Raw genomic sequence first — 26,511 nt, forward strand, 5'->3', positions numbered from 1 at the left:
GTTGTAACGTAGAAATTATTGAAGTCATAGAGATAACAAATTCCACAAAGGACGCGGACGCGCGCGCGAAACCTAAACCGAGCCGACTATATATAGCTCCCGATATCGTGATACGGTCAGATGGGTTCATCGTACTTGGTCGCAACCCTGAACTTCATGGCAGTGCGTTAAAGTGATATAGGACCGTGGCGGCGACCGTACGGGCTGGCATTAAATTCGCTAACGAACGTAACCGTGGTTTATAATCGTTTAACGGGTCGAACCGTAACGATTACACGAAGAAATATGGGCGTGCACTGTCACGGTAACTCCGAGCTTGTCTCTCTAACCCAAACCGTTTCTTCGTGACCCGAAAATCTATCGTCTCTCACTGAGACTCTCGGGAAATCTTTTTTGCAATATACGATGCATATATGTACGATGTACAGAGATTTTGCAAATTGTTGAATAAGAAATTAATTAAAATCGAAATTAATACAAAATTTTTTATTATAATGTGCGATATGTGTAAAAATAAACGTCGGCCTTTTGATCGGACGCAACTGTGCATTCATCCAATTTGACGTCAATATCACGGTCGCGAGATGTGTTCTTTGTCGTAGAATATTTTTTTTTTTTTTCATGTCACATAAGACTTGTGGATCGCAAAGGTCGAGGTTCATCGTACGTGTAACCTACCCGCATCCGGATCCCATGTGTTAAAGTGATATAGGGGAGCCTTAACGGCGGCATCGGCGGCGTTCAGTGGCCGGCATTAAATTAGCTAACGAACGAGTCCGCTCTCGTGGGGGCGCTGCCTAGCCCTAGCTTAATAAAAGAATATTCCGCCACCGCCGCCTCGTGTATAGCACCGCGGTCGGTGTGTAAGAGCCGGGTCTCCGGGTCGCCGATGATGCCCTCTCCGTCCCGTGGCGGTGCACAATCAGCGGAGCGTGCTCGTAATGACCATTACCGTCCGTACTCGCTACCTTCTTCGCCCACCACGGTAATGGCTCGTGTCTGCTGAGCTCTCTCTCGTGTAAGAGTTGCCCGATACACCTATACCTCTCAGGGACGGATAACCGCTATCGACCGCACTCGCTCATAATGTACCGCGCGCTCCGGCCGAGAATAAGGCGTGTAGTGACTCGGGGAGAAATAGAACAAAGTGAAGAGTTCCTTCGGTTTATAAGAGCCGATCAAACGTTTTCGTACAAATTTTTATACGGTGATAGTTTCTTAATACAATCTCGATCTCGAGTTTGTTTTCCGAAGTAAAAAGAAATGAAAATCATCGTAGCGCGATCCTAGGCGAAATGGGCAAACGTCGTTCGCTCGTCGATCGCGTGTAACTTTGTAAGCGCGCGCTGAGATTTATACGTAGCCGAACCGTGTCGCCCTTTTTCTCCCCCTTTCGAAACTTCCTTCCGGAAGCGCGCGCGACCTCCGGCGTATCCTTCGGTGTATCCTCCTTCTCCGGAGAACATCCGTCTCGGAGGAGGCGTTTCCACCGGTGAGGTTTCGCAACGGTGATCGTCGGCTGCCCATTACGACGCACGCCGGCCGCACGTACCTTACCCTACTGTAATGGCAATCATGTTAATTATCGTAAGTAGAGCCGGGCGGGCGCGCGCGCAGCCGCCTTTCCGCGTAGTGGTAACGGCGTGTGCCACCATTACGAAGATCGCCTTACCGTGAACGCACGCTATTCATTCCCCGCGCGTTCTCGCGTACATACGCGCGGGTGGGTGCCTTTCGTCCGCGAGAGGGATACGTAAAGGCAAGGCGGAGGAGGAAGGCGGTTTGCGCTCGCGAGAGGAAGGAAGGTCGAACGAGCGAACCCAGAAGTAACAACGGCGTTTTGCACAACCCCTCTCTTCTTGTCAACCCCGCCCGGCGTTCGTGTCGACGACTGCGAGTTTCCGGTTTCGCGATAATTGGACAGCGCGCACACCAAATCGATCCTCTCCTCGTTTTGCCTCTGTTTTCGCGAGACGACGCGCCGCGGCCGTGAGAGGTGATTTATTACACTCTAATTAATCTGATTAACGCGAGATCGTTGTTCCCGCTCGGTCTTCGTGCGTGTCCGCGTTATATTCTATCGCGTACGTTCGCAATTTAAATCCGTAATTATTTACGCAAATGTGAACATTTGTCATGCGGTCGGGAAACATTTACCGTTTGTTTTTCGCACGCACGTCGTTTTGCTTCTGCATTGTTTTTTTCACTTATTGAGAGTTTTGATTGAACACGTTGAGAATACACATACAGATTACTTCACGCGGTAGCTAATTTTCAAGACAGAAATTGTTGTAACAAATAAATTTGTTCATTATACGTTCATTGGTAATTCATATGTTGCGTTTTTTTTTTTGAGGTAACGGGAATGTTTACACCACCGTTAAATGTGAATTTTCGTTGCTACTGTGTTATATCGTTGTTGCCGACCGGAGATTAGATCCCCGATTCTGCGCACGGAAGCGAAAATCGGAACTCGCTGATGTGACGATATCGCGTGAAAAATAGGCTCGTAGTGGTATAGCCGCGATATATCTCGCGAAAGCGTGCATTAAGGTCGATCTTAATTGGCGGCGATTTAATTAGGATCGCCAGCGTGACGGTTAGCAATAGGCCAGGTCTAAGTCCAGGAGGTAAGAAAATGTCGGCGTGCGTTATTAAGACGCGCAGCCTTCCTCGTCGTCACGGAAGCTGACCGCGCCGCATTCTCTTTCGACCCTTCGCAATCTGCAAAGCTAACCGGAGGAGGCGAGAGGGGTGGAGGGGGAGGGAAAGAAGTGCCGAAGTCACGAGCCGCAGTAAAATTGAAGCTAATTACGGCGCAACGGGGAAACGTACAAATATACTTGGCGTTTCTATAAATATTAAAGCGTGAATGGGAGTAATTAGTACCTGCGCGAAGCCTAGTACTCGACTTAAAACGATGGTTGTATATTTTATGGTTATATATATATAGTATATGTATATATATATATATATATATATATATATATATATATATATATATATATATATATATATATANTATATATATAACATTTATATATTGCGAGCATCATCAGCGGAATGTCGAATTAAAAGTGGCATATCCCGCATTTGATTTTAATTTAACGGTGAAACGAGAAGATAGAGAGAGAGCGTCCGCACTTATCTGATCGCACGCGTTATAAGTCGTGTTGATTACGCCAAATTTTTCGCTCGTACGTGAAAAATGCCCGTTAAATTAAAACTTAATGGGTTTAACACGGTTACCGCGCGCACGCGCACGTGAAAGAGATGTTGCCTGTTACGTCGGTCGATTGTTTCTTTTCTTCATGTACGCGATAAAAATCGATGTGATCGGCTGATATCTGGTCGGAGATGGAAGTTTCGGCTTGCGCGGTTGAGTTGAAATTCGGTCGAGTGCACCAACAAGACTAGAGAAGCCGGCCAATTAATTACCGCAAAAGGAAGGAAGGAGCCGGGAGATCGCGCGAAGGCGCGCTTGAATTTCCACGCGAATCTCTCGCGATGTGCTTGAGCCGCCGAGCGTGGCGTTCGCATATAATCAACGGGGACTTGTGGCTCGATTATGTTTGCTCTTCTTCTTCTTCTTTTCGCGTCTGTCTCCTTCTTTAGTCCCTTCTCGCTTCGTCACTTCTTCTTTCTCGTATTTCGTCTCTTTTTCCCGTTCGTCGCCGAGCAGAAAAACCTCGGTTTCTTCTCGCAACCGTTTTCTTTTATTTATTTAGCAGACCACGAGAAAGAGAGGAAGCCGTTAATTCCTGCCGACAGTCTCGCGGTAACTAATTAAAGGTCAGAACGCAGCGCCGGGGTCTTATCCGGCGAACGCCGCGTTGTAAGCGCCCGTTTCCGGCCCCGCGGGTCGACTTTCATAGCCGCGCACGATAAACGCGCGATATCTCCGACCGAATCCTGGTTAACGACGGCCGTGGCATACTCCTGCGAATCTCGGCCGGGAGGATGCAGCTCTTTCTCTCTCTTTCTCTCTCTCTCTATGTTTTCATTTAATTGAGTCGCACACTTTCACAGATAAGAAACGAAGGACATGCACACGACAGATTTTTTCTGTTCGGATTCTTTAGGATTGACTGGAAGCTACATCTGAAATTAAATTCTTAACCAGCTATCACAATGCATATAGTAGTTTCAATACGCGGTACATTTATACTAACGGTATCACACGATCCGATAACATCGAGATGCAACTTAATTAACGCGCATTAAGACGGTTTTCTTTTGTTTTTGTTTTGTTTTTAATTGAAATGTAATTTATCGGTGCTTCTGTTGGTTCAGACAATATAGCGCGAACGATGAGGAAAATCCCAGCAATTGGATTTTTAATTGTATCAGAATCTTTGGCAACGACAACGTCAAACATAAAACCACGTGGTTTTAATCTTTTTTCCCGCGCGAACCAGAGTATTTCGATACTTATCGATGCCGCGCACGCGTGAGAGTCCGATTCCGTTCGTGCGATCAAAATGGATGAAACGTCTCCGGGCGGGATGTCGACTGACAGAAATGAAATCATTAGCCGGCGACGTACTCGCGCGGAGTGGACTCTCGCCGCTAATGGCCCCGACGTATATGGCAGCTAAATAATGGCATTGTGTCGATCTCTCGATTTCTATCGTTAACAAGCCCGGGTGATCGTTCGGAAAGAAAGAAAAAAAGAGAGAGAGAGAGAGAGAGAGGGAAAGAGAGATATCGCCGCTGATCGTAGTAATTCAGCCGCTCCCACAATAAACGGCCTCGCGGCATTAGTGCACTTCGTTACTCGACCGATCGACAGAAACCGGCTGCCTTCTACGGCGCGTCGGAACGCATAACGCACCACGCAATGCCTCGCATGCGTGTCGCGTATTCACCGGGAGCCGGTGAACAACACGCCAATTCCTCTCTTTGCTACCGCACACACCGGTCTTCTCTATCTCCACACACACACACACACATACACACCTCCGCTTCATATTCCGTACGAAATTCTCTCTACACGGTGGAGTTACCTTGCATGTAATTAAGATACGAGCACGGAAACACGAGCTACTGGTATAAAGTGATTTAGAACGGTGTGTCTGTTTACTTGCCGCATTCATTTGCACTTGTCGCTACGGTTAACTGTAGTTTTTTTTTTTTTTTTTGGAAAGAGATATCGCGGATGTGATTGATCACTTGGTATACTCGGATTTAATTAATATCGCATGGTGTATTAAAAATATCATGAATTTCTAATTTAATTTTTAATATGTTTTGTATACGTGTGTGTGTGTGTGTATAACGTCGTTATCGATAATGTCCAATGTCTGATCATTCTTCCTCTCGCGTGAGACACAAAAGCGGCTCGTTTCAGTGTTTCTCGTCGACCCGATCGTTAGTTACATTACATGCACTCGTGGGACACAATACGGGCGAACAAAGTTGAATCGTTTCAATAAATTCCCATTAGGTTCTCTTCTCGAGATATCCGCGATCTTTCTGCCATATCCGCCAGCAACTAGCTTCTACCGTCTCTAACGCGCTTGCGAATTGCGTTTGCGAACGACTGAATAAATAATAAAATTACTTTGCAAGACAAACAATTTTATTATTCTTCGTTATCTCTCCAACGGCGCTTCGCCGTCCGATTTACATAATCCTGTAGAGCGTGCGAGATGTACGAAGTTATTAAGCGCGTACTTGTACTAGCCTGTAGCAATTAACGGACTGCCGCGTCGCAATTAACGCGATGATGCGGCGGGCGTGGGGGGGAGTAAACGACCGGCGAGATGACGTGACCGGCCAGATCGACAAATAAACCGATATCAGGCATTCAGGTCGAATCCTCTCCGGGTACGTACGTACGTGACTGAAACCCAGGCGAACCGCTACGCGTGCGAGAACGCGCCTGATTGAGAGTAACGATCCCGCGGCTATGTTTCGCGCATTTATACCGTCCGTTGACTCTCGTTCGCGTGGGCCCTCCGTCGTTTTTGCATCTAAATTCTCGGGTTATTGTCTTATTAATGACGTTGTGTTGTGTAATGGCGCTACATTAAGAAGCAGAGAAAACGAAGGCGACTGTTCTTCCTTCGCCAAGACGGAGGGCGAGAGAGAGAGAGAGAGAGATAGAGAGAGAAAGTGGAACGAATTCTTTCGGTTCACGCTTGTCAAGTGGGAGGAGAAAATATTTCGGAACGTATATCAATCATTCTTTTTCGGCTCGACAAGAAATCTATGACGTCAACGTAAGCTACAAAGTAGATTTATTATTTCCGCGAATATATACGCATTTTACTCGCGTCTTTTATTGCGTTCCGAAGGCCCTCGCTGATCCGCGAGACCTGTTTCTCGTAATAAATCCAATGGCAATATGTACTGCGCGCCACGTTGTAACACACTTCGCTCGCCGTTCGTTTTACTCGCTCGCTGATACGCGCGCGGGACGAAAGGAAACGGCATAGTTTCTCGCGGGAAATATTTATGTCCGTTATATCAGCGGCAGTTTGTTTTTTTTTTGTTTTTTTTTAATCGTCACAAAGCGTGATTCAAGCTGCGGATCACGTACGCGAGACGCTCGGTCGATATATGCGGAAAAGCGTTTCTCGAGATAAAGAGAATACGCGCGGCGGTTTGTGCAATAAATCTAAGTCGAATCGCTCGTATAAAGCGCACGCGATTGCCATTGTGGTCATTCCGGCGACGCCAGTCGGTAATATCGTAAAATAAAATTTGTGGCGCCGCGTGTCAACCTCGCGGACGTAATTATGACGAGTGTGTATCGTAAATGTAATAAGTCTCGCGCGTGTGTACAGTTACGCGCTCGTCACGCGCGCGACACAATTGGAATATGATTTAAGATTCTAACAAATCTCTCTTTCTTTCTTTCTCTCAATCTTCTTGATATCTTTATCATACATCGATTTTTGTCGCATTAGTTTAAGTTATGATTTACGAGAATTCTCGCGAAACACGCGACAGAGACTTGTCGAGAGACATAATTTGTGTAATTCAGTTCGCGAAAGAGAGAGAGAGAGAGAAAACCGGACGAGATATTTGTCTTCTCGATTCGAGAACCCGCGAGTAATAGATGCGAAATAACATGTAGTTCTCCTTTTCGGAGTGTCCGGTGCGCATTGCGCACGTCGGTGAATGTTGCAGCGTCGGTGTGTCTCGATTCACACGAGTCTTTCCCCCCGAGAACGCATCCGAAAGCGAGGACTGCGTGACGGCCAGTCAACAACGGACAACAAATCTACCTTGCGCAATTTATTTCCCGCGCGCAATTCTCGAAAAGAAAAAAAAGGACGGGCGTCGTGTATCCGTCTGAAGGCAAGAAAATCGCGGCCAGCGTGTACGCGAGTTTACCGGCTCGAGTCTCTTGTGAATGGCGAAACGCGCAAAGCTGAATGAAGAGGATGGAAGAGGAGGGAGAGGGGAGGAGGTGGAGATTTGAGCGGAAGAGGAGGCAGACGAGAGAAAAAGCAGAGACGAAGACGAGGAACGACGAAGAGGAGTCTCCACCTTCACTCGACTGGTCACATAACGTGACGTGTGAGCGATGCTTACTCTCCCACAACGGCGAGCGGTAGTGGATGATGCTATAATGGTTGGGAGTCGGACATGTGAGCGCGCCGGACAGGAAGTCTAGGGGTACCCTATGTTACTAAGGCGCGCGCGGAGTCACGCGGATCTTCGCATGGGGGCCTTGCAAACCTCCTACGTGTCACGCAACTCATTCACGAGCTTTTCCACGTTGCATTAAGTCCCATTATCTGCCTGGCGCGAGTAGCGCGACCGGTCAGTAAACGCGGCGCGCTACGTTACGTTTCTCGGCGCGCGCGCACGCGGCGCGTATATCGCGTTTTCCGCTTTGAAAAAAATTAATCCCGCCCGAGAGAGTGAGATCTTCGTGCATCATGAGCGCGAACCAAGAGAGGTGTCTGGCCTCGCTCTATTCCGTATCGTTTTAAAATGCAGGTCGCGAGTTAATAATCGCGATCGCCAGCCACTTTGCCGCTTTTATCCTCGCAAAAGTCATTAAACATAATGATGCTTCAAGCTGCGCTCGCAACGCGCGCTATCTCGAAACACACAAACGTTCGCCGCGCGAGCGGTATGAATCTGATCGCGGAGCGCACACAATGTTGTTGTTCGATTAAAAATTTTTCTTCAACAATGCTTCAAGAATCGCCTGGGATTAGGGATGAGATTCTTTGACTCTTCACAAAATAACGTAAATAATTCTTTTTAATTTCACGCGATAGTTTCGCGAGAGATACAATTCGGAGATGAAGAGAATTGCCAGATGCGTTGATTATCTTATTTTCATCGAGACTCGAAGGGATACGCTTGCTGCATTAGGTAATGCCTTACGTTATTAAATCGCGCAGGATATGAGATTTGTGAAATGGCGGATGTAGCTGGAACGTCATTGATCACCTGATGGAACCCCCCTTCGCGCGTGTATACGTGGTTCATTCGCCGACAGGAAATCGCGTTACGCGTTGCGTAAGCTTGCGCATTATCGTAGTTATGCGGCACAGGTACAGTTTCATTCACGGAGCGCGCGCTCGCCACCGCGCGCCGTATACCCCTCGCGCGCATTTACTTTCTCTCGACGGGTTTCGTCGGGTGTGTGTGCTACGGCTTCTTTTAGTCCTTTCTGTTTTAGTTCCCTTGAGCGCGCGCGCGCGCGCACAGGACGCCTCGGACTTGAGACGTCGCGCGATGCCCTTCGTCTCGCCGGCGATTGTTACGTCAGAAAAAAGCGCAGTCGCGAGCAAAAAGCGTGGATAATTTAAATTACATTTCTCATCATAACCCGCGAGCCGGTTAAACCAACACCACCGGCTTTTTGCCCGGCTGCGCCGCGCGAGGAATCGACGCGAATGGGTGGCTGCCGTTGCCACGCCGAGGTGATTCCTGTCTCTCTCGCTTTGTCCTTCGTCCCCTTCTCGTCTCCGAGAAGCCTCTCTTTTCACCCTCGGTTCTTTCTCGTACCTCCCTCTTCTTCTTCGCTCACTTGTGGCGTGAGTCTTACGCCGAGATCACGTTTGATGATTGACTCCGAGCGATCTCGCCGCCTCTCCTGAAAATTGAATTTTCTTTGTTTCGATCAGCCGGTGTATTCACTCTTTTTTTCTTTTAGTAAAAAATAAGCAGTTACGCAATACCTACTTGAATATACATATGCTGCATAATTCGGAAAGAGAAAGAGAGAGCGATAAATCTCTTTGTCTTTGAGAAAGCACGAAAAATGTAACTAAAACCCACCACGTCGTGGAATCAATGATGGTGAGAGATAGCGGAGCGCGGCCGTGTCCGACGAATCTCGCGGGTAAACGTCGTAAATTATTGCGCGACGTGTTTCTGGCGTTTCGTGGGGACGCGTCTGCCGCTTTTTCATCGCTCGAATCCTCAGCGGGGATCCCTTGAAAGCGAATCCCCCCGGTAACTCGGAGGTTTCGTATGGCGACCTGAGGTAGCGGCGACGGCGGCGGCGGCAGACAAGCCTCCGGTCGTCGACGTCGTCGTCCACCAACGATCGGTAGCCTCCCGGGGACCTCGTTATCGGTACGGATGTTGATATATGGCGTGCATTGCTCCTCCATCCACGCCCCGCGTCCACGCTTCTCTCCGCGCGCGTCTCCTCGCCGCGACAGAGAGACGAAGGAAGGGAGGGCGGGCGATCCTTGTTACACGTAACGCGCCGTTGCCGGGGAACCCTTCTTCGGTATATTCAGTCCCATTGTTCGGACCGCCCTCTGTGGCGACGCCGCTCGTTCATGTGATACTGTCTTATTGTAACGCGACGATATCGAGGGCTCTTCTTCTCTTCTGTGTCTTCGTGCTTGTAGACACGCCGCGGCAGTTTTTGTTCTCGCGCGGGGTTGAAGAGAAATTAGATTATTAATCGTGTTTTTATTTCTTTGGCACTTTGGTTTGGTCTTATTATTAGATATGTATATGTAAATGTTCCGCGAGGATGAGTGTTGTATTGACAACGGGGGGACATTTCTATAAGAAGATTGTATTCCGTCATGCAAAGATTAATCATCGCAGATTATTGTCGCTCTACTACAAAAGAAAAGAAAAGATCTAATCTCTCGTTCTCTTCCAGAGAAACTGAAGATAATTTCTCTTTAAACGCTGGAAAATGTCGGCGTCTTCACGCCGCTCCTCTTTCTCTCCAGAGAGAGAAGCGGCGCGCGCCTCCGACCGGCTCGCAGAAAGACATTGTAGCTCTTATATGGCGATCCGACATAAATCAAAGGGCTAATATACTGCGGAGCTCCAGTAATGCGGTCGGCGCGGCGGAGGTCTTTTTATCGACGTAAGACAATACGCATTTACATACGCGCGCGCGCAAGAGAGAGAGAGAGAGAGAGAGAAAAGCGTACGCACCGCTCGCGGTCTATATGTGCGTGCATATCCCTTTACTCCCTTTCTCTCGCCTTCTCTCTTTCTTTGAAACTCGCATGTCTTCCGTTTGCCGTGCCGATCTGCTACGCTCTTCCACGCCCCGCCGCTGCTCTCTCTCTCTCTCTTGAGAGAGCATATGGTATAGCTTATTGGAACGAAGGCCGCGCCGGCGAAGCAGTTTTTTTACCCGCCGGCTTCTGCGGATGCACCTCGCCGAGGTTCAGCCCTTTCCTCTCTCAACTGCGTCGCTCTCCTCCGATATCGCGTGCGAACGATGAAAGTGTGTCATAAGTGCGTTTGGCTCGCGAAAAGAAGCGACCGAGTAAAGTCGTCGATCGGTTTTTTTTTTTTTTTTTTTTGGAGCATGTTGAAACTTTTTCCGCGGGGATCGCATCGCGATGGATCGATGCCTTTCTCGGCGAAAAGTACTTTCTCGGCAACGTAAATAGAATTACGTTCGGTTTTCTTCGAGACCATCAATTAAACGGCTCCGATTAACATCCTATCCGAAGGACACGGAATCGCAAGAAGGCGAAAGACTCTCCTTCTCTCTCTCAGAAAGGTTAACGAACGTCCCCTCGAGCCGCGGGTTCGTACATAATGCAGAAGAGCGGAAAGAGAGAGAGCACGTATATGTATATACATGTGGACGCGACCGAATCCGAGAGGAAAATAAGAGGAAGAGTCCACGTGCACATACAGGACTCTCGCGGTTTACGGGGACCGCGGGTTGACGTAGAAGAATTTAGGAGCGACGGCAAGAGCAAAGGCCCGGTTCACGAGCGGCCAGATCCCTTTGAAGTCTAAAAACAATGGCATTGTCTCTTCAGTCTAGCGAAAGGCCGCGCGTCTCCCTCTTTTTCTCATCCTTTCCCTCCCGCCACGAACACGCGGCGGTGTCGGTCCTTCTTTTCAGATCCTTTCCCTGTATATACGCAGGACGAGACGGCCGCGATTGGCGAAGGCAATCGAAACAATTTATATTGCTCATTTACATTGTCGGTTACTCTTTCTCTCTCTCTCTCTCTCTCTCTCTCTCTCTCTCTCTATCTTCATCCGTGCGTATAGTTGAGTCACAATTTTAATTGAAAAATATCTCTTCGATTCCTATCCGCGAGTTGTTTTCTGCATCGCCTCGCTTTCGCGAGGTGTTGTCGGAAGTATGTAAATGATCAATAAACTTATCGTCTTTTTGTCATTTTACATTCCGCCGTGATTCCACACAAAACGATATAGCGCGAGTTCGCGCACAGATGCGCAAATAATGAATTCTCTGTATGGACGAAAAAAAGCACACAACCTACTACCCAACGTTTGCTTTAAACGCCTGATAATGCATGTCTTCATCTTATAACCGCGTCGAATAACAAGTGCCATTAACTACCCGAATTCCGGAGGTTGCGTCTGCGCGCGGTGTCCTTTTTCTCAGTATGTTCGGGGATGCAGAAGGTATATAGCCCGTCGTAGCCAAAGGGCCACGCGATCCGTAAGGGCAATTGGACCAATTTACATTTTTTCATTTACATGGCCGGTACCGCAAAACGGTTTCGAGAGACAAGATCGCACCGGTTTCTGCCGCTGGCAGGACGAGATGGGTACGTGGATGCTGACAAACGACGCGTCCTACCCGATTGCGCAGGCAGCAGGGTCCTCGGTTGTTATTTCGGCGCGCGGCTTCCAGGAGCGGGGAATTGGTGTTGTCCGTCCGTCCGTCCGTCCGTCCGTCCACTGCGGCGACCGGACCGAGACTATTAGGGTCGCATAAGAGCGTTCTCCTTTTGTCACGGTCGGAATTTATTCGTCTCGATTCGCCGGAATCTCTCCTCGTCAAAAAAGAAACCAACCTGTCGCGGAGTCCCAGACAGGGGACATCCCCTCTCTCTTCCTCTCTCCGCAAACGATTTTAAATTCCCGATGCGTTCGCGTCTCGTGAATCGGACACTTCTGCGCACTCAAAATCACCCGATTGATCTCGCAGACGTGTACCGGCTGGCGATATTCCGGAGAGAACGATAGATGAAAAAATCTCAATCGCTTGATATGATGATATCAAGTACGCACTTGCAAAAACTCCCGCACATGTACAGGTGTGGTAAAGGAAGCGCTCGAAAAATCTTATTATCGCGAAACCCAAGTCCGCAACTCTGAATCCGCTGAGATCATTACGTTTTATAGCAGAAAGGTGAGAGAGGGAGAGAGGGAAAGAGAGTTTGCAAAACACGCCGAGCATTAAAAAAAAAAACAAAAAAAAAGAAAACACATCGGCGCACGAATATGCACCGCGCTCGCGATCCAATTAAGAAAGCGCGACTCGAGTGCGCATCGCGGCGGTGCCTTCGTTTCGCCTCTTAAGGAGCTGACCGCAATTAATGAGCGCTCCAGACGGAAATCGAATTGAGAAATTCCGGCGGCGCGCTCCTCGCTGTGTCCCTTTTGCCAGGGGGACACACTCGGAACAGACACCGCGAAGAGATCGGCCGGTACATACGTACGGTAGCACGAAAACATTTATCGAGCGACACCGCCGTGCCGCCCCGCCTCTCTCCTTTATTGATCGTCGCAATTAACGGAGTGCGTCTCATTAATTGTGCCGCCGGACCTTAATTAGGAATCATCAATTCGCTAAGTCCGGGCGCTTTTAACGTGTGGTAGCCCGGCATATATGTATGATTAACGCGGAGTATATAACGTTCGCTCGAAACTCCGGGGATCGGACTCGCGTAAATAAACAGTCGTGTAAATAAAAAAAAAAAAAAAAAATTCCGCGTGTAGTCCGCGAACCAAAACATGGATTTATAAACATGGAAGGAACACTTAAACGAAGTAAATCGTATTGTTTTTTTCTTTTTGAGAACAGTTTCTGCAGTTAAAACTGCATCGCTTAAAACCGCATGTATTCGATATATATTCGTAAATACACACATCTGAATTGAAATGTTTAAACGAAATTGCGAGTTTATGTAAAACGCGCGTATAATTTCTTGTAACAATATGTCATTCGGATGTGTAGTTTTTCGAAAATAGTTTGAGGCAAAATTATAAATTTCTGAAGAGAAAGAGAGAAAGAGAGAGAGAGAGAGCGATTGGTTAAATCCGAATGTTTAATTAATTCCAATCACAGTGCATTATGATACGGCAACAACCAACAAGGCAACGCGCAAGGTTTTCTGATCGAGCTCTCGTCCTTTTTATCTGGAGGATTTGCCCATCCTTGCGGCTTTCGTGACTCGAGAATCGGCACGAGATAACCGGCCCCCGTGAGCGCGATCGTGCGCGCCGCGTGAGTCCGTGCGTGTGATTTCTCCAGAAGAGATCCCTCTGCGCTCTGTCTGCGCGTTTTCATTTTCTTCGCGATTTATAGGCAACCGGGAGTATTTATAGGTCCGTATTAATCGCTATCGCGTCTGCGCGTCCGTTTAATAAAGTTACGGCTCTCGAACCCGATTCATTTCGATGCGTGTCGGCAGATACGATGGCGGTGCCTCGTTGCAGATATTGAAAACGGCGGTGTGCGATATATAAAATAATGTTATTAAGTAGTATAAGTTAGTAGAAAAAACAGAGGGGAGCGAAAAGATTAGACAACCAGACTCCATGGGGGAGACAGAGAATGTCTTTTTTGGGTAATGGCGTCTGGCTATAGACTGACTCACGCTACTGTCCTCCCCACTATCTTTATTTACAGATGTGCTCTTTTTTTATTGTCACACAGAGTTACGTACTCGAAATTGATTTAATTTTTTTTTTTTTAATTTATTTTCTTATTCTCCGGTGGAAGATCAAAATTGCACACTTTTTGAAATGATAGTTTTATTTTACAATAAAAACGTAAATTGTTGATATTATGGAATGCGAGAAACGCACGCAGACTCTCCTGTTGAATTGAGAAATTTGCGCAGTTAACGCGGAAAACCTTTTTTTTTTACACGAGCATGACATTCATCAGTGCTCGACACACGTGGAATGTAAAGTAATAATAACATATATGTAAAGCAATAACAATACTCGCGTGCAACGATAAAAATGTCAGGCACACGCTGGCGATCGTGCGCGGCGGTTAAGAGGCAGTCGGGAAAAATGGCGGATGATGTAATGGGCAGTTCCATGGTAATTGGCCGCAATTACGCGCGCGTATAGAGCGCGAAAGTTTCCTTCCGATCAAAGTAGCCGGTCGGCTATTGCTTTGGATGCTTTAGGGTCGTTCGGGTCAACGGTCAAGGCGATTCGGCTTTTTTTACCAATTATTTCGGATTATTAGAAAAATATGCTCGCATAGTCGTTCCGCGCCGCGAGTTAATTTCGAAGTTAATTTCAGTAACGTACTTTCAATTTTCTATTTCTCATTTTTTTTTTTTTTTTTTTTTTTTTTCATTACATACGAACGTCACGACTTCCATGAAGCAACACCCTAATTACGGGGGTCGACGCCGCATTCCGAGTCGGAAACCGGGGAAAAGCAATGGCGAAGAAGTGTCTTAACGAGTGTACATCTTGGAGCGCGCGCGGGCCGCGGAGAGGCCACATAATGAATCAATCTTAACGCTTGTAACACACACAACGCGCTCAACGCACGCCGACGAAGCCGAAACAGTCTTGATGAGATAATGGGTACTTCGATTATAATTGGCCACATTCACGCGCGTATCACGAAGTTTTTCAGCCTGCACGAGCCGCTACCGCCAATAATCTCGAAGGGTCACAGTTCGAAGGTTCACGATGGAGGTCGTCCATCCATATTTAAGCCGCTCACTTTCACACACACACACACACACACACACACATACAAACAACAGAGGCCAGAGCGCAGTTATCATCGTGAAAACACCGCGTCAATCAGACACGGATATGTAAAGAATCGCGAAATTGCTCGCCGCTATCGTTGAAGGTACAAATGACAGAAAAACGCGTAAAAAAATATGATCAATCAGTTGCACAATGTTTGTGTTGATTAAGTTGTTTGACACACGCATTTGTTATATTTCTAAAATAATACACACACGTCTTACCGGGAACTGTTTTTTTTTTTTTTTCTACTCGCTCTATCATATGAAAGTTAAATTAGACATTGAGATTTATGTAGAAACATTCACGTACAAGGTGACACATGAAAATGTCTCGCACAAAGGAAACGCACTCGTGTTAAGCGTAAAAAAAAAAAAAAAAAAAAAAAAGTCGGAAGGAGTCGAAGCGAGGAGGCACGTCTGTACCCCTCTGCCTGATCGCTCTCCGCGAGTGCGTTGGCTTTTACATACGTATGTCTCGCGCACGTGTATAACTCGCATTGTGCGGTTGCCGCGTCGGCTGACATTTGAAAGAGGAAAAAGAAGGCGAAAGAGAGAAAGACGAGGCGAGATAAAGAAAAGAAGAGAGTGGAGAAAGAGAGAGGAAGAGAAAAAGAAAAAGAGAGAAAGAGAAACGAAGAGGAGGAAACGGTTCGTGGAGGAGAGAGCGGGTCGGTTGGGTCGGAGGGATCGGGAGGGTCAGAGGGTCACGGGTCGGCATAGCCCTGACCTTCGACCTTATCCCCCTTCCAGCTTCTCCCGAGACCCCGTGCAGTCCCCTACCAAGCGTACTTAGAACCCCGACTCTACTTCGTGACCGACTCGAGTGCGAGATTCTCCGCGGCGGAACGAGAAGCGTCCGCGATCCGGAAAAATACGGCACGGAGGAACACACACACGCGCGCAATTTTGATATTGAGCTTTCTCCTGATTTCTTTCCGTTCGTGGGCTGTGCTTGTGAATTGACATTTTTTTTTTTGTGTCTGTTGTGGAGTGTTCTGCGAAAACGTTTGTCTTGTCACGTCGGAAATGTGGTGTTTTATTTAATGAAATAACGCGATAATTGCAGTGCAGCTATCAGTTCTCTCGATGTTCAACCGTTAGCTCGAACGAGAATCGACGCGCGATTAAAAATATTGGGTAACAGTGATAACTTCGAATTTCTCGAATTTCGTCTCTCGTTTATTTCGTTGCGTTCTCTTCAAATCGTTCCACTGTTAATCCGCAGATAGTTTTTATAGAATGTTAAAAAAGTTTCAAAATCAACGCGGAGAGCGATATTTTCTCAGCGATTAACGCGTTAAGTGCGGCTGTATTTTTTGTTTTTTTTTTTTTTGACGAAAAACAAATTTTCTTCCAACGTCTTGACCGACAGTACCGTAAGCCTCAAATCGTAAATTGTCGACTGTATCGTTAATGTCACGGGTCGTCGCAACGATGACGCGCATTGTCGCACGCGGCGAGCGCGCGTTATCTCGCGCGCGCAGTCGGCCGAGTTATTCCGCGCGCCCGCTATTAACGAGAACACGCTCCTTTTGACGCCTCGGACGCGCGCGATCGCTCGTAAATCGTCATTACTACACAATAAGCGGCGTAAGCGTAATGTGTTTTTTCTCCCTCTTCTTCCTTTGAAAATTATTATTGCACAATTACGTTCGTAAAACGACCGACGGAGACAATGACGATAAATTATTCGGAGTGCCGGCAATAAACTCGTTTTATCGCTCGCACGTAACCGAGTTGGGAATTAAATTAACCGCGACGTCCGTTCTCTGGGACATGGAATGCGATGAAGACGTTCGAGATCGATACGTCGTGACCGCGCTCTTCTTCTAATCCATGCGGCACTTACTCGCTTCTCCAACGATTCCGCGTCAACCTTTTCGTCATAATTCAAGACACATTAAAGGTCATGTCTGAGCTTTCACTCGACCTTACGGAAACGACGACGTTGTTTGTACAGTCGCGCGCGTTTATAAATGACAGTCGCTTGTTATCGTCAGCGACGACCCTCTCAGGGTCAGTGTCATGCGCGTGTTTAGTATCGATTCTCGCGTGATTAGTTATTGGCCATTCCATTGATCGTTATGTGGACATGTGTGTGTGTATGTGTGTGTTCACGTGTAACATCAGAAAATAACTTCCGCTTTATAAAAATTAATTAAAAATTAATTGCTCTTATCGCTCGAGTAATTGCAATAATCACACACGAGAACGAGTAAACACGGCACTTCCGAGAAATCGCGAACATCTGCTTGAACATTGTTTCGTTTAATAATCTATTTTTTTTTAAATCGACAACAATTAATTTGTCGATGATATAACAAATCTGTTTAAATCTCCATTTGCGCTAAAGTTTTCGAACATGTGTTTTAGTTTTTAATTATATATATATATATATATATATATATATATAATTTGTGTGCGCGATGATAAATTGAATGAACATGAACAATGAGTAAATATATAGCCGGTAATATTTAGCCGCGAGTCTTCAATTGCCGACGGATTTGTAAATGTCGCCGTTAATGAAGAGGATCGCTATCCGCGCCGGTAGCCTCGGTTTGCATTACAGCCAGGAGAGTGAATCGTTCCCTTGATTACGCGGCGAGGAAGGTTGCGTATACATCTTATTCGCGCGTGGGTGCGTTTACGCGCGTAGGTATCGTGGGTCACGCGCCGGCCCGTGGATGACCTTACACACCAACAGTTCGTTAACGGGGAATCGTTCTCTCCTTCTTCGTCGCGATCTCCGTACGTACGTCAGTGACCCGCGCGTGGGCGCGGGCTACGCGTCGCTAATTACGAGCAATCAGACGCGGTCGATGCGTCAACATTATGCAAATCCGGTCTCGAAAGGGCGACCGTATAGAAAGCGATTAGCGAGATAAATCGGTTTTTTTTTGTCGAATTCTTGTTTTTCTTCGCATATCTCAAAAAGATTATACAATTCGAAGTGCGTTCTATTTGAGTCGCTAAAAACCACATGTACGTGCAGAGATTGTTTTTATTTTATTTTATAGACTTCTTGCGAAAATGATGTGTATATTATTTTGTCATTGCGTTGGATTGTAAAGAGTTAACTTAATAAAGTTAAGTAGTTTTTTGCGATACTCTTTGCTAGACGACGGCAGAACTCAGAGTGATTTATGATCTTTGTCTCGTTATAGCGTTTGTCGTTTATTACGCCGGAAACGTCGTAAGGACACCGTAATAACTGGAAAATTGTCGCGACACGTCATTATCCCGCAGGTGGCACACAGAGGTTGCGCCCTATCCAAGTACTTCATTTCCTGCTCCGCGCGCGCGGTTACGTTTTCTTAACCCTGCGTTTATATCCACGGAGCGCCTGAAAGGTCTCGTTAGGTGAAACTCTCGCGTAGAAATTACACGTTACCTCCACGGACCAATTACAGTTCTCCCCACAATCTCTCAATACGTAGGAAAATGTAAATTAGGTTTCAATGTGCGACTCCATCACCTCCTGAATCATCATCATGTCGAGGAGCGTAATTTTATTTAATTGCAGGATAGAGCTTTGACAGCGAAATTTAAAAGAACATTCCCGATAACCGGCAATCAGCTGTAGATTACATTGACTTTTCGTAGTCCGAAGCTAATAATTTTTGGAGGAAACCTCGCGTGTCGCGAGAGAAAGTATCGTGTCTCGTTTTATTTACGCGCAATATTGTAATTTCTGTATGTACAATTTTTTTTTTTTTTTTTTAATTTAATATTAAACCAAGGTATTAAACCAAGCTACACTTATGGCATTTTTTTAATGACAGAAACTCTGTTCGTGCATGTTGTTTTTAGTCGCTGTACGTAAAAAAACCGCCGAGATGATTCTGATAAATGTCGCTAGAGTGCGACATTTTTAATTAACAATATGACGTTTTAACAAAACACGGGAAATTCGAATCCGGTTATGTATTTATAGTAGTTTTGTTTTATCGAGGTGGCTCCTGCCAACACCGCCTCTTTAACCTCCACTACCTCCTCGAGATCCGCCCACAACGCGTGCTCGTTTATTCCCTTCGCTCCATCCCTGTGAACTCCCACGCCACGTGCTTGTTCCTCACTTTGGTCTTTTATTCCTTACGATACGTATTTCTGTCGCGACGATTTCAATTCTCGATCTGATTTCACGCGTCGAAATCGATTTTTCTGAAATTGATTTTAATTGGCTCGCAATAAACTCGAGCGTACGTTATTATCGACGAGGTGTCTTAAAAGTTTAGAATAAAACTAAATATATATTAAATATATTTTAGTTTTTAAAATCTGTTACTTTTATAATAAAAATGGTGTTTGTAAAAAATATTAAAATTCAACGGCAGCTGTGTCCAACAGTTGCAGCAAACTTCAGGAGGCTCGTGTGAAATTGCTGGGCGTAAACGCGCACGCGGCAGGTTAATACGCAGAAAATTACCGAGGTTCTCTTGCGCGAGTTGCGCGAATATATTTGACTTCATGATCGTCATGCGTAATGCATTAAATAGGACTCAACCGTTGTTGGTGCTGCCGCTCACTTTTCGGACGTCTTTTGTCGAGTTAAATGAAACGTCGCGAGTGGGTGTATCGCGTGCGTGACGGGCTCAAAAAGAAAAAAAAGAAGTTTTCATTAACGAGACATGCGAGAAACAGCGAGAGAGCGAAGGGCGGGAACGTCGATCGCCAATGTGCGTTCTCGTTCCTTTCCGTTCCCGATATCGCGGATACTGTGCGCGAATACGCGTCGCGCGATTACAAAAGAAAATCTGTTATATATATATACATATATATATATTGCAAGCGATCGTTTCCCGCGATTATTTCACGGTCGTGCGAAGCTATGCGCGGGAGAAACGCGGACTCGTTTGAGGTGGTTTCCTTCGCGCTGGAATTCATGGATCAATTGAATCTAACAGTACTTGTGTTTCGCAAACTGAATTTCTCGCTCTCGGAGAACGCGTGGTCGTATTGCGCGTCGGTGTGTTTCGTCACATATAAACTCAATGTTTTTTTTTAATATAAAAACACAAAGAATCTTGATGCAACATGTGAGCATCGCACACGAGCAAATATTTGCGTGAAATTATTTTTTCTTAAGCGATTAAAATATTTGACCTTTATTTCAATCTTCTTTTTTTTTTTTTTTGGTCGAACTTTTGGATAACGGCAAGATCTTCGGTACGCGTGTTTTATGATTCGCGGATAAGTGCGCGAGGCCGCGTTCCTTTCTAGCGGCGAAGTGGCAAAACCATCAGTGATAAAGGAACGTAACCGCGGCCTTAAGTTTAAAACCGCCGCGCGCGCGTTGCGAGCTCGTATCCGAACGGTTCCGCCGTGAGGGAAATCTGCGGTGGCTTTTTCCTTTTCGTCGGCCTAGGCAAGCGAACGTGCCAAGCCGCACCTAGCCTAGAGATAGTTTCATCGCGGCATAAAACAGTAATCTATGGCCTCTCGCGCGTATATGCTCTCTCCGCCGCGTATAAGAACGAGCGGAATCTCGCCCGCTGACGCGCGTCGGCCTTTTCCAGGCCGCGCGGCGATGATTATGCGCTCGTCGTCCTGTGTCAGTGATGAGGGGGGAGACGGAAAAAGCGCGAAAATGACCCGCGCCAGTAGCGATTTGCGGTGAAATCGCGTTATTCGAACGCGTTATTGCTGAAGATTATAAAATCTTTTATGTGTGTTTTAGATTCATAAATAAATAAAACGCTTATAGATTGTGGACTTTTCGAACTTGACGATTTTTAACGAAACAAAAAAAACAGGAAATTAGACAGTAGAAATTTGCTTATTTGAGACCTGTATTTGACATTCTATCGATTTCGCTTCGAAAACAGAATCGATATCAGTGTAATAGACGTCAGTGTGTGATATCACATCCTTGATGAATATGTTCAGTCTCGATTGGAGTTTTGGTTTCCTATCAGATCGATATAAAGGTAAGAAAATCGCTATATTAACACACAAGTTTGCATAATTTTTGTAAAAATAAAAACTTGCGCAAACTGTTAGTCATCTATAAAATATGCTTTCGTAATAGCGTTCGCAAAATCAAAGAAACGCGATGTACACAAAAGCCGTCCCGTTGCGGAAGTCGTTTGACCTCTCGAGAAAGAGATTGACGCAGCATCCGCGACGGAAGCAACGTGCCTTGATGAGCGTAACGTCCAATTAAACGACCACAGGGGCAGCGCCGCTCTTTTATCGCTGATTATATTCATTTAATTATCTCGTTATTGCTGCATAGAACTGCGCTCGCATGTGCAATCCGCGAGTGCGCGCATAACAGAACAAACAGTATTAACTGTGCAGCATTCGTGATCATTGCTTGTCGGAAGGATTAACAGTCGCAATGAGATTATATTTGAACAAGTGCATCGGTGCTTGTTCGTTTTACCACAAGGCAATGTTATAAAAAGTTATCAATAATTCAAAGCGCAAATTGCGGAACAATTACAAGGAATGCGTTGTTCCGCATAGTTTTTTCGCGTTCTCTTCTTTCTCTTCTCTTCTCTTTGTCGTCTCTTCTGTTATCTCCGATGTGCACAATCCTCCCGCGCGCCGCGTTCTTTCTCTGATTTATCGACGTATTTCTAATCAAGAGACCGCGCGCGATCGGGTTGGAAGCTGTATTAGTTAACCTTGTCAGATAGATAGGTAGGTAGGTAAGTACCTCCTAGCTGGTCGTGCATGCTAAGTAGCTACTTCGTGGGTGGTGCTCCATGGACTTACCATCTAGCACTCGCGGTATTCGCTCGATCGATCGATCGATCAATCGATCCGCGTTCCATCTCCTTTTACAGAGAATTCTCTTTCTCTCTCTCTCTCTCTCGACCGAGCGAGCGAGCGAGCGATTAGTCGAACCAAGTTAAAATGCGTGGAAAATGAGAGAGAGAAAATTGAAGTTGGGGAAACTAAGACGCAACTGTTAAACAATTTTCAATTACATATAGTTGTACACAAATGCGCATGTTTCTTTCTAATTTTCTATTTCTATCTTGTTTTCATTCATGCGCAATCTTTAAGTTTTTTTTTTTTTTACATTTTCAGGATCCGAGAAGAACGGCTACGCTGACGGGGGAGGCTCGTTTTCGTATCATTTCGGTGAGTGTTTTTGTTTTTCTTTTTCGCGCGCGCATTAAATAAATATCTTTACGCAATCTGCATAATTCTCCCGACGGCTGCTATTCGTCGGCTGTTTCTTCCGCGATAATCCGCCGCGATAAACCGACGGCCCCGCAACGTAAGCGAGGTAATGTAATAACCGTCGTTTCTCGAATGTCGGAAGTTTAGAATCATCGTCCCCGCGCTGATCCCCGTGCTGCGATTATGTGGGAGCCGCGCGGTCGTGGTAGTTCGCGTACGCACCGCCGCCGCGCGTATAATATCGGACGTATCTATCGGGCGAGGTCGGTGCGTATAGCGGCGCAGCGATTAGGACTTAACGATTATTCGCGGTCCCGCGGTGAAGTTAACCGGTCGTAGAAGTAATAACGCCGGACAATCTGGTCCGGCAATCAATGAGTACGTGTTTATGTAAATTGGACGAGTCCGAGACACGAACTACGAGAGAGTGACTTTTCCTTTACCGGTTGCGCGCCCCTCGTGAGCCGCGCGCGGTGTTAGGTGAGTTTTATTAGCCGGCGAAGGAGACACACACACACACACACACGCACACGCACGCACGCACGCACAGACGAGAAGGGAGAAATACGATATCAGACTTGCACGCGATCGTCTTCGGTCACGCAGAAGACGCGACAGATTTTCTTGTACTACTTTAAATTGCGTCCGTGCGCGCATTTCCTGCTCGCACACGGTTGCAACTGCATTAGCGAGATATCGTAAATGTCTACGTATGCATTTGAATTTTTTTTTTTTTTTTTGTTCTTACGCGCATAAACGAAGCATCTACAACTGTTTTTTTTAGTGGCGCGCCACAAAAAACGCTCGAGTTCGTACGTATGTAAGAAAATCTAAATAATACGCAGACCATGACGGATGAGCAATTAGATCGCGCTCACTATTTGTAATCTATCGACGATTGGCGCGATTGGAAAACACGTTCTCAGCGCGAATATAGTTTACGAACAATCCGGTAAGCAATAAGTCTTTCTGATCGACGATTAGTTTCTAGAGATCCAACCGAAGCTTCCTCTCGCGAGAGAGGACACTCTAATCGTGCTTCGCGGCTGCAATCAGCCGGAGGGAGCGAATGTAAAAACGAAGCAATTGTAGTTATTATTTCGTTAAACAATGTTTTTGCCATTTCCGCGTCGATAAACACACGTGACGCTATAAAAATTTTTTTTTTTAGTACCTACGTACACAACGAGAGCGCGACCGTTATTGGTGCGCGAGAGCGGGTTTTGAGGCAAACTGCCGCTCGTTAACGACGGAAAATTGCAGCACTTGTGGCATTTGTTTGTCGTATCTGCTGCCGAGCTTGTATTTGCTTGTGCTTTGCTTGCGCGTCCGTTTAGTTCGGAACGTATTGCGGGAGCGCTCGTGAGTAATAATAGGCATCGGCCGAGTTTTGCATGCAAATTGTGTGGATATACTTTTCTAGTTTTACCCTTCACGTACCTCGACGCTCAGTTTTTATTTTTACAACAAAAATTATGTTTACAACGAAAATTATGTAAACTTGTGTTTAAAAAAAGCGTTTTTTTGAAATCTCAAAGCGTCAGATTTCTAAGTTATAGTTACAGAGAGTTTAAAAAATTACATTAGCTAAAATGTAACAACATTTACGAGTGTATAAAAATAATTCACACTTCTCTGTCGATTTTGTATTCGAGTAAAAAAATTATAAAGTACAATTTTTCGATGTTATTTTTCAAAATATTTTTATCTGTTCTTTTTTCTGAAAATTCTACGATTTTACGTCGCTTTAATTTGTCGCCTTCTGACGCTACTATCGGCGCCGCCCGCCGATTCGAAATTCTCCTGAGGATCTCCAATTTAATCGGTCCCGCTTCTTTTTCGTTCCGCGAAAGACCGGAATCCAGTTCATGAAGTCGACACGACCGCGTTCCGTCGTTGCAACCGTATCGGACGGAATGGAATAGCAACTGTCGTTCGTCGAATGGGAGCCGCGGAGAGGCCGATCAATTATGCCGGTCGATTCCAGGCCACGAAATGTCAAGGCTCCACCTCGCTGGAATTCTAACGCAGTCTCATCCTCGACGACGGCGCGTCGCTCGAGCGTCATGTGCCGCGCGCGCGCGCGCGATATATCGTCATTGCCGATGACGGGAGTGAAACATCATTATCGCGAGAATCTATCTCTCGAAATCACAAAGGGAAAGGAGAGATGTATTGTATAATTAAAACAAAAGTATCGGATATTAAAATCTGTTATAACATGCCAATTAAATTAGAGGTCAATACGAGCCTCTAATTTAAGTTGTAAATGAACGAAAATATTTTTCTCTAACGATCTTCTGTATCATCCAACTGTTTTATTCTTGACTTTCGATTATCTGTTAAAAAAAAAAAAGAAAAAAGAGCCATAGTACTCGTTACACGTGAGTAGGAATGAAGCCGAATCGAACAGGAGAGCACGTATTGACGGTAGCCGTCGCCATTCACTCCTCGAAGTACGAAACTCGGCGCGGCGCTGCGCGTCCTCACGTCCGCGACGAACGATTTGCTGGTCGCAGCTCTCGACGCGAACGGCAGGAGACGCGTGTAAGTACGCGCACGTACGCACACGCGTGCGCCAAAGTATAATAAACATAATCGCGGTAGCGCGCGATGAGGAGGCCTTGGCCGTCTCTCCCTTCGGTCGTGCCCGGCACGCCCACCGCTACCATCGCCGTACAAAGAGAAAATACCGCGCCGTGGCAATCAACGGTTTTACACCTGAGCATCTCTCCACGTAGGTCGACCGGCCGCGAGAGCAAGAACGAGAGAATGTAGAAAGATGGTGAGAGAGAGAAAGAGAAATGTGAAAGAGAAGCGAAGAAGAAGGATATGCCCCTTTCCTTCCTCCGTTCGGAGCGTCTCACCTCGATAGGCAAGACTCGGGCGAGCACGATGTACCGACCTACCCTGAAGGATTATCGAAGCCTGCATCTTTCGATACGCTCCCGTTCCTTCCACCGCGGGCTCCCGTTGCGCGTCCCGAATCGATCCCGGTCTCGTCTCTCCGACGCGGGGCCTGCAGGATTCTGATCCTCGATTCGGTCTAACGGTCGTGCCTCGGCAGGTTCTCGGGAGTGCTGCTGCTGCTTGCTCTTTTCGAGATACCAGATAGACAATACGACACTGACTCTCGGACGGGCTATCGTTCGTATTTAACCTCTCGGAGTAATTTATCGGCATATCGATCGGAACGGAAATGTGTGTATGTATGTGTGTGCGCGCACGCGTTATTATTCCGACGGAGCGGAGTTCGCTCATTTCGAATATATATACGATATGCTCCGCGATAAATCGCTCTACGTACTTAGCGAATCTCGTAAGATCGTAACCTCCTGTTTAATGGTTTACCGGTATCTCGGTGCAAATCGCAACCTCAACCTTCTCTCTCGGACCAACCAACGCCTTGTTAGACGCGTTTATTTTCTCTACAGGCTCTCATTTTGATGCAAATCCGATGTCTCATGGCAGAGATTTTTCGTTTTTTTTTCTTTTTCTGATTTTGCCGTAATTTTCGCGCGTACACGTGGCGCGTTTGCCGAGATTTATAAATGGTATCCTTCGGCGCGTTCGACGATCGCGCGAGAGAAATACGCGCGTAAACATAAAGAAGTCAAGCTAGGCACTTAAGAAGGAACGGTCGGAGAATTTTCTCTCTGGGAGAAAATATATATACATATATATATATATATATATATCGACCACGTATCGGCGATTATCACCCGAGTGGAAGCTCCCAGTTCTCTTTTCGTGGCCGTGTCGCATGATGCCGACAAGCTCGCATGTGCGATCAAATTTCAACTGCATTCCGAGGGGGCCCGATTCTATGACGTGGAATAATTTTCAGAGAAGTATGCGAGGTGTTTAGCTCGGGTTGTTCATTATGTTAGAAGGGGATGATAGCCTGTCCGTACAGCTATGTGTGTATGCGGTTGAAAATAAAGCAATTTTCTATGCGCACGCGTTTAATTAAATATTATTGCATATCTAATTTATAGGCGATAAATCATCGCGTAATGATAATTGCGAAACAACATCCACTAATAGATACTCATATAATTGGACGCTTCCGACATACAATACACATTGCATCCTGTAATTAATCATTCTCATTACGTTTCTCGCGCGTGATTAATGTTTAAAAATAAAAAATTAATGCGTTTTTGTTTGTTTTTTTTTTTTTTTTTTT

The 26,511-nt window shown here is 46.2% G+C and overlaps 1 protein-coding gene across 3 annotated transcripts in view; it reads left to right on the forward strand.

The window, feature by feature from the left end:
- LOC109853669 overlaps positions 1-26,511 on the forward strand; it is a 192,388-nt gene that overhangs the window by 67,643 nt on the left and 98,234 nt on the right. For all 3 annotated transcript variants that reach the window (XM_020425993.1, XM_020425996.1, XM_020425994.1), the window contains one exon: positions 22,227-22,280. In XM_020425993.1, coding sequence (XP_020281582.1) covers positions 22,227-22,280 — 54 coding nt within the window. The remainder of the gene's footprint in view (positions 1-22,226; positions 22,281-26,511) is intronic.

Source organism: Pseudomyrmex gracilis, unplaced genomic scaffold (assembly GCF_002006095.1).
Source record: "Pseudomyrmex gracilis isolate BER0280 unplaced genomic scaffold, ASM200609v1 scaffold_52, whole genome shotgun sequence".
Classification (NCBI taxonomy): domain Eukaryota; kingdom Metazoa; phylum Arthropoda; class Insecta; order Hymenoptera; family Formicidae; genus Pseudomyrmex; species Pseudomyrmex gracilis.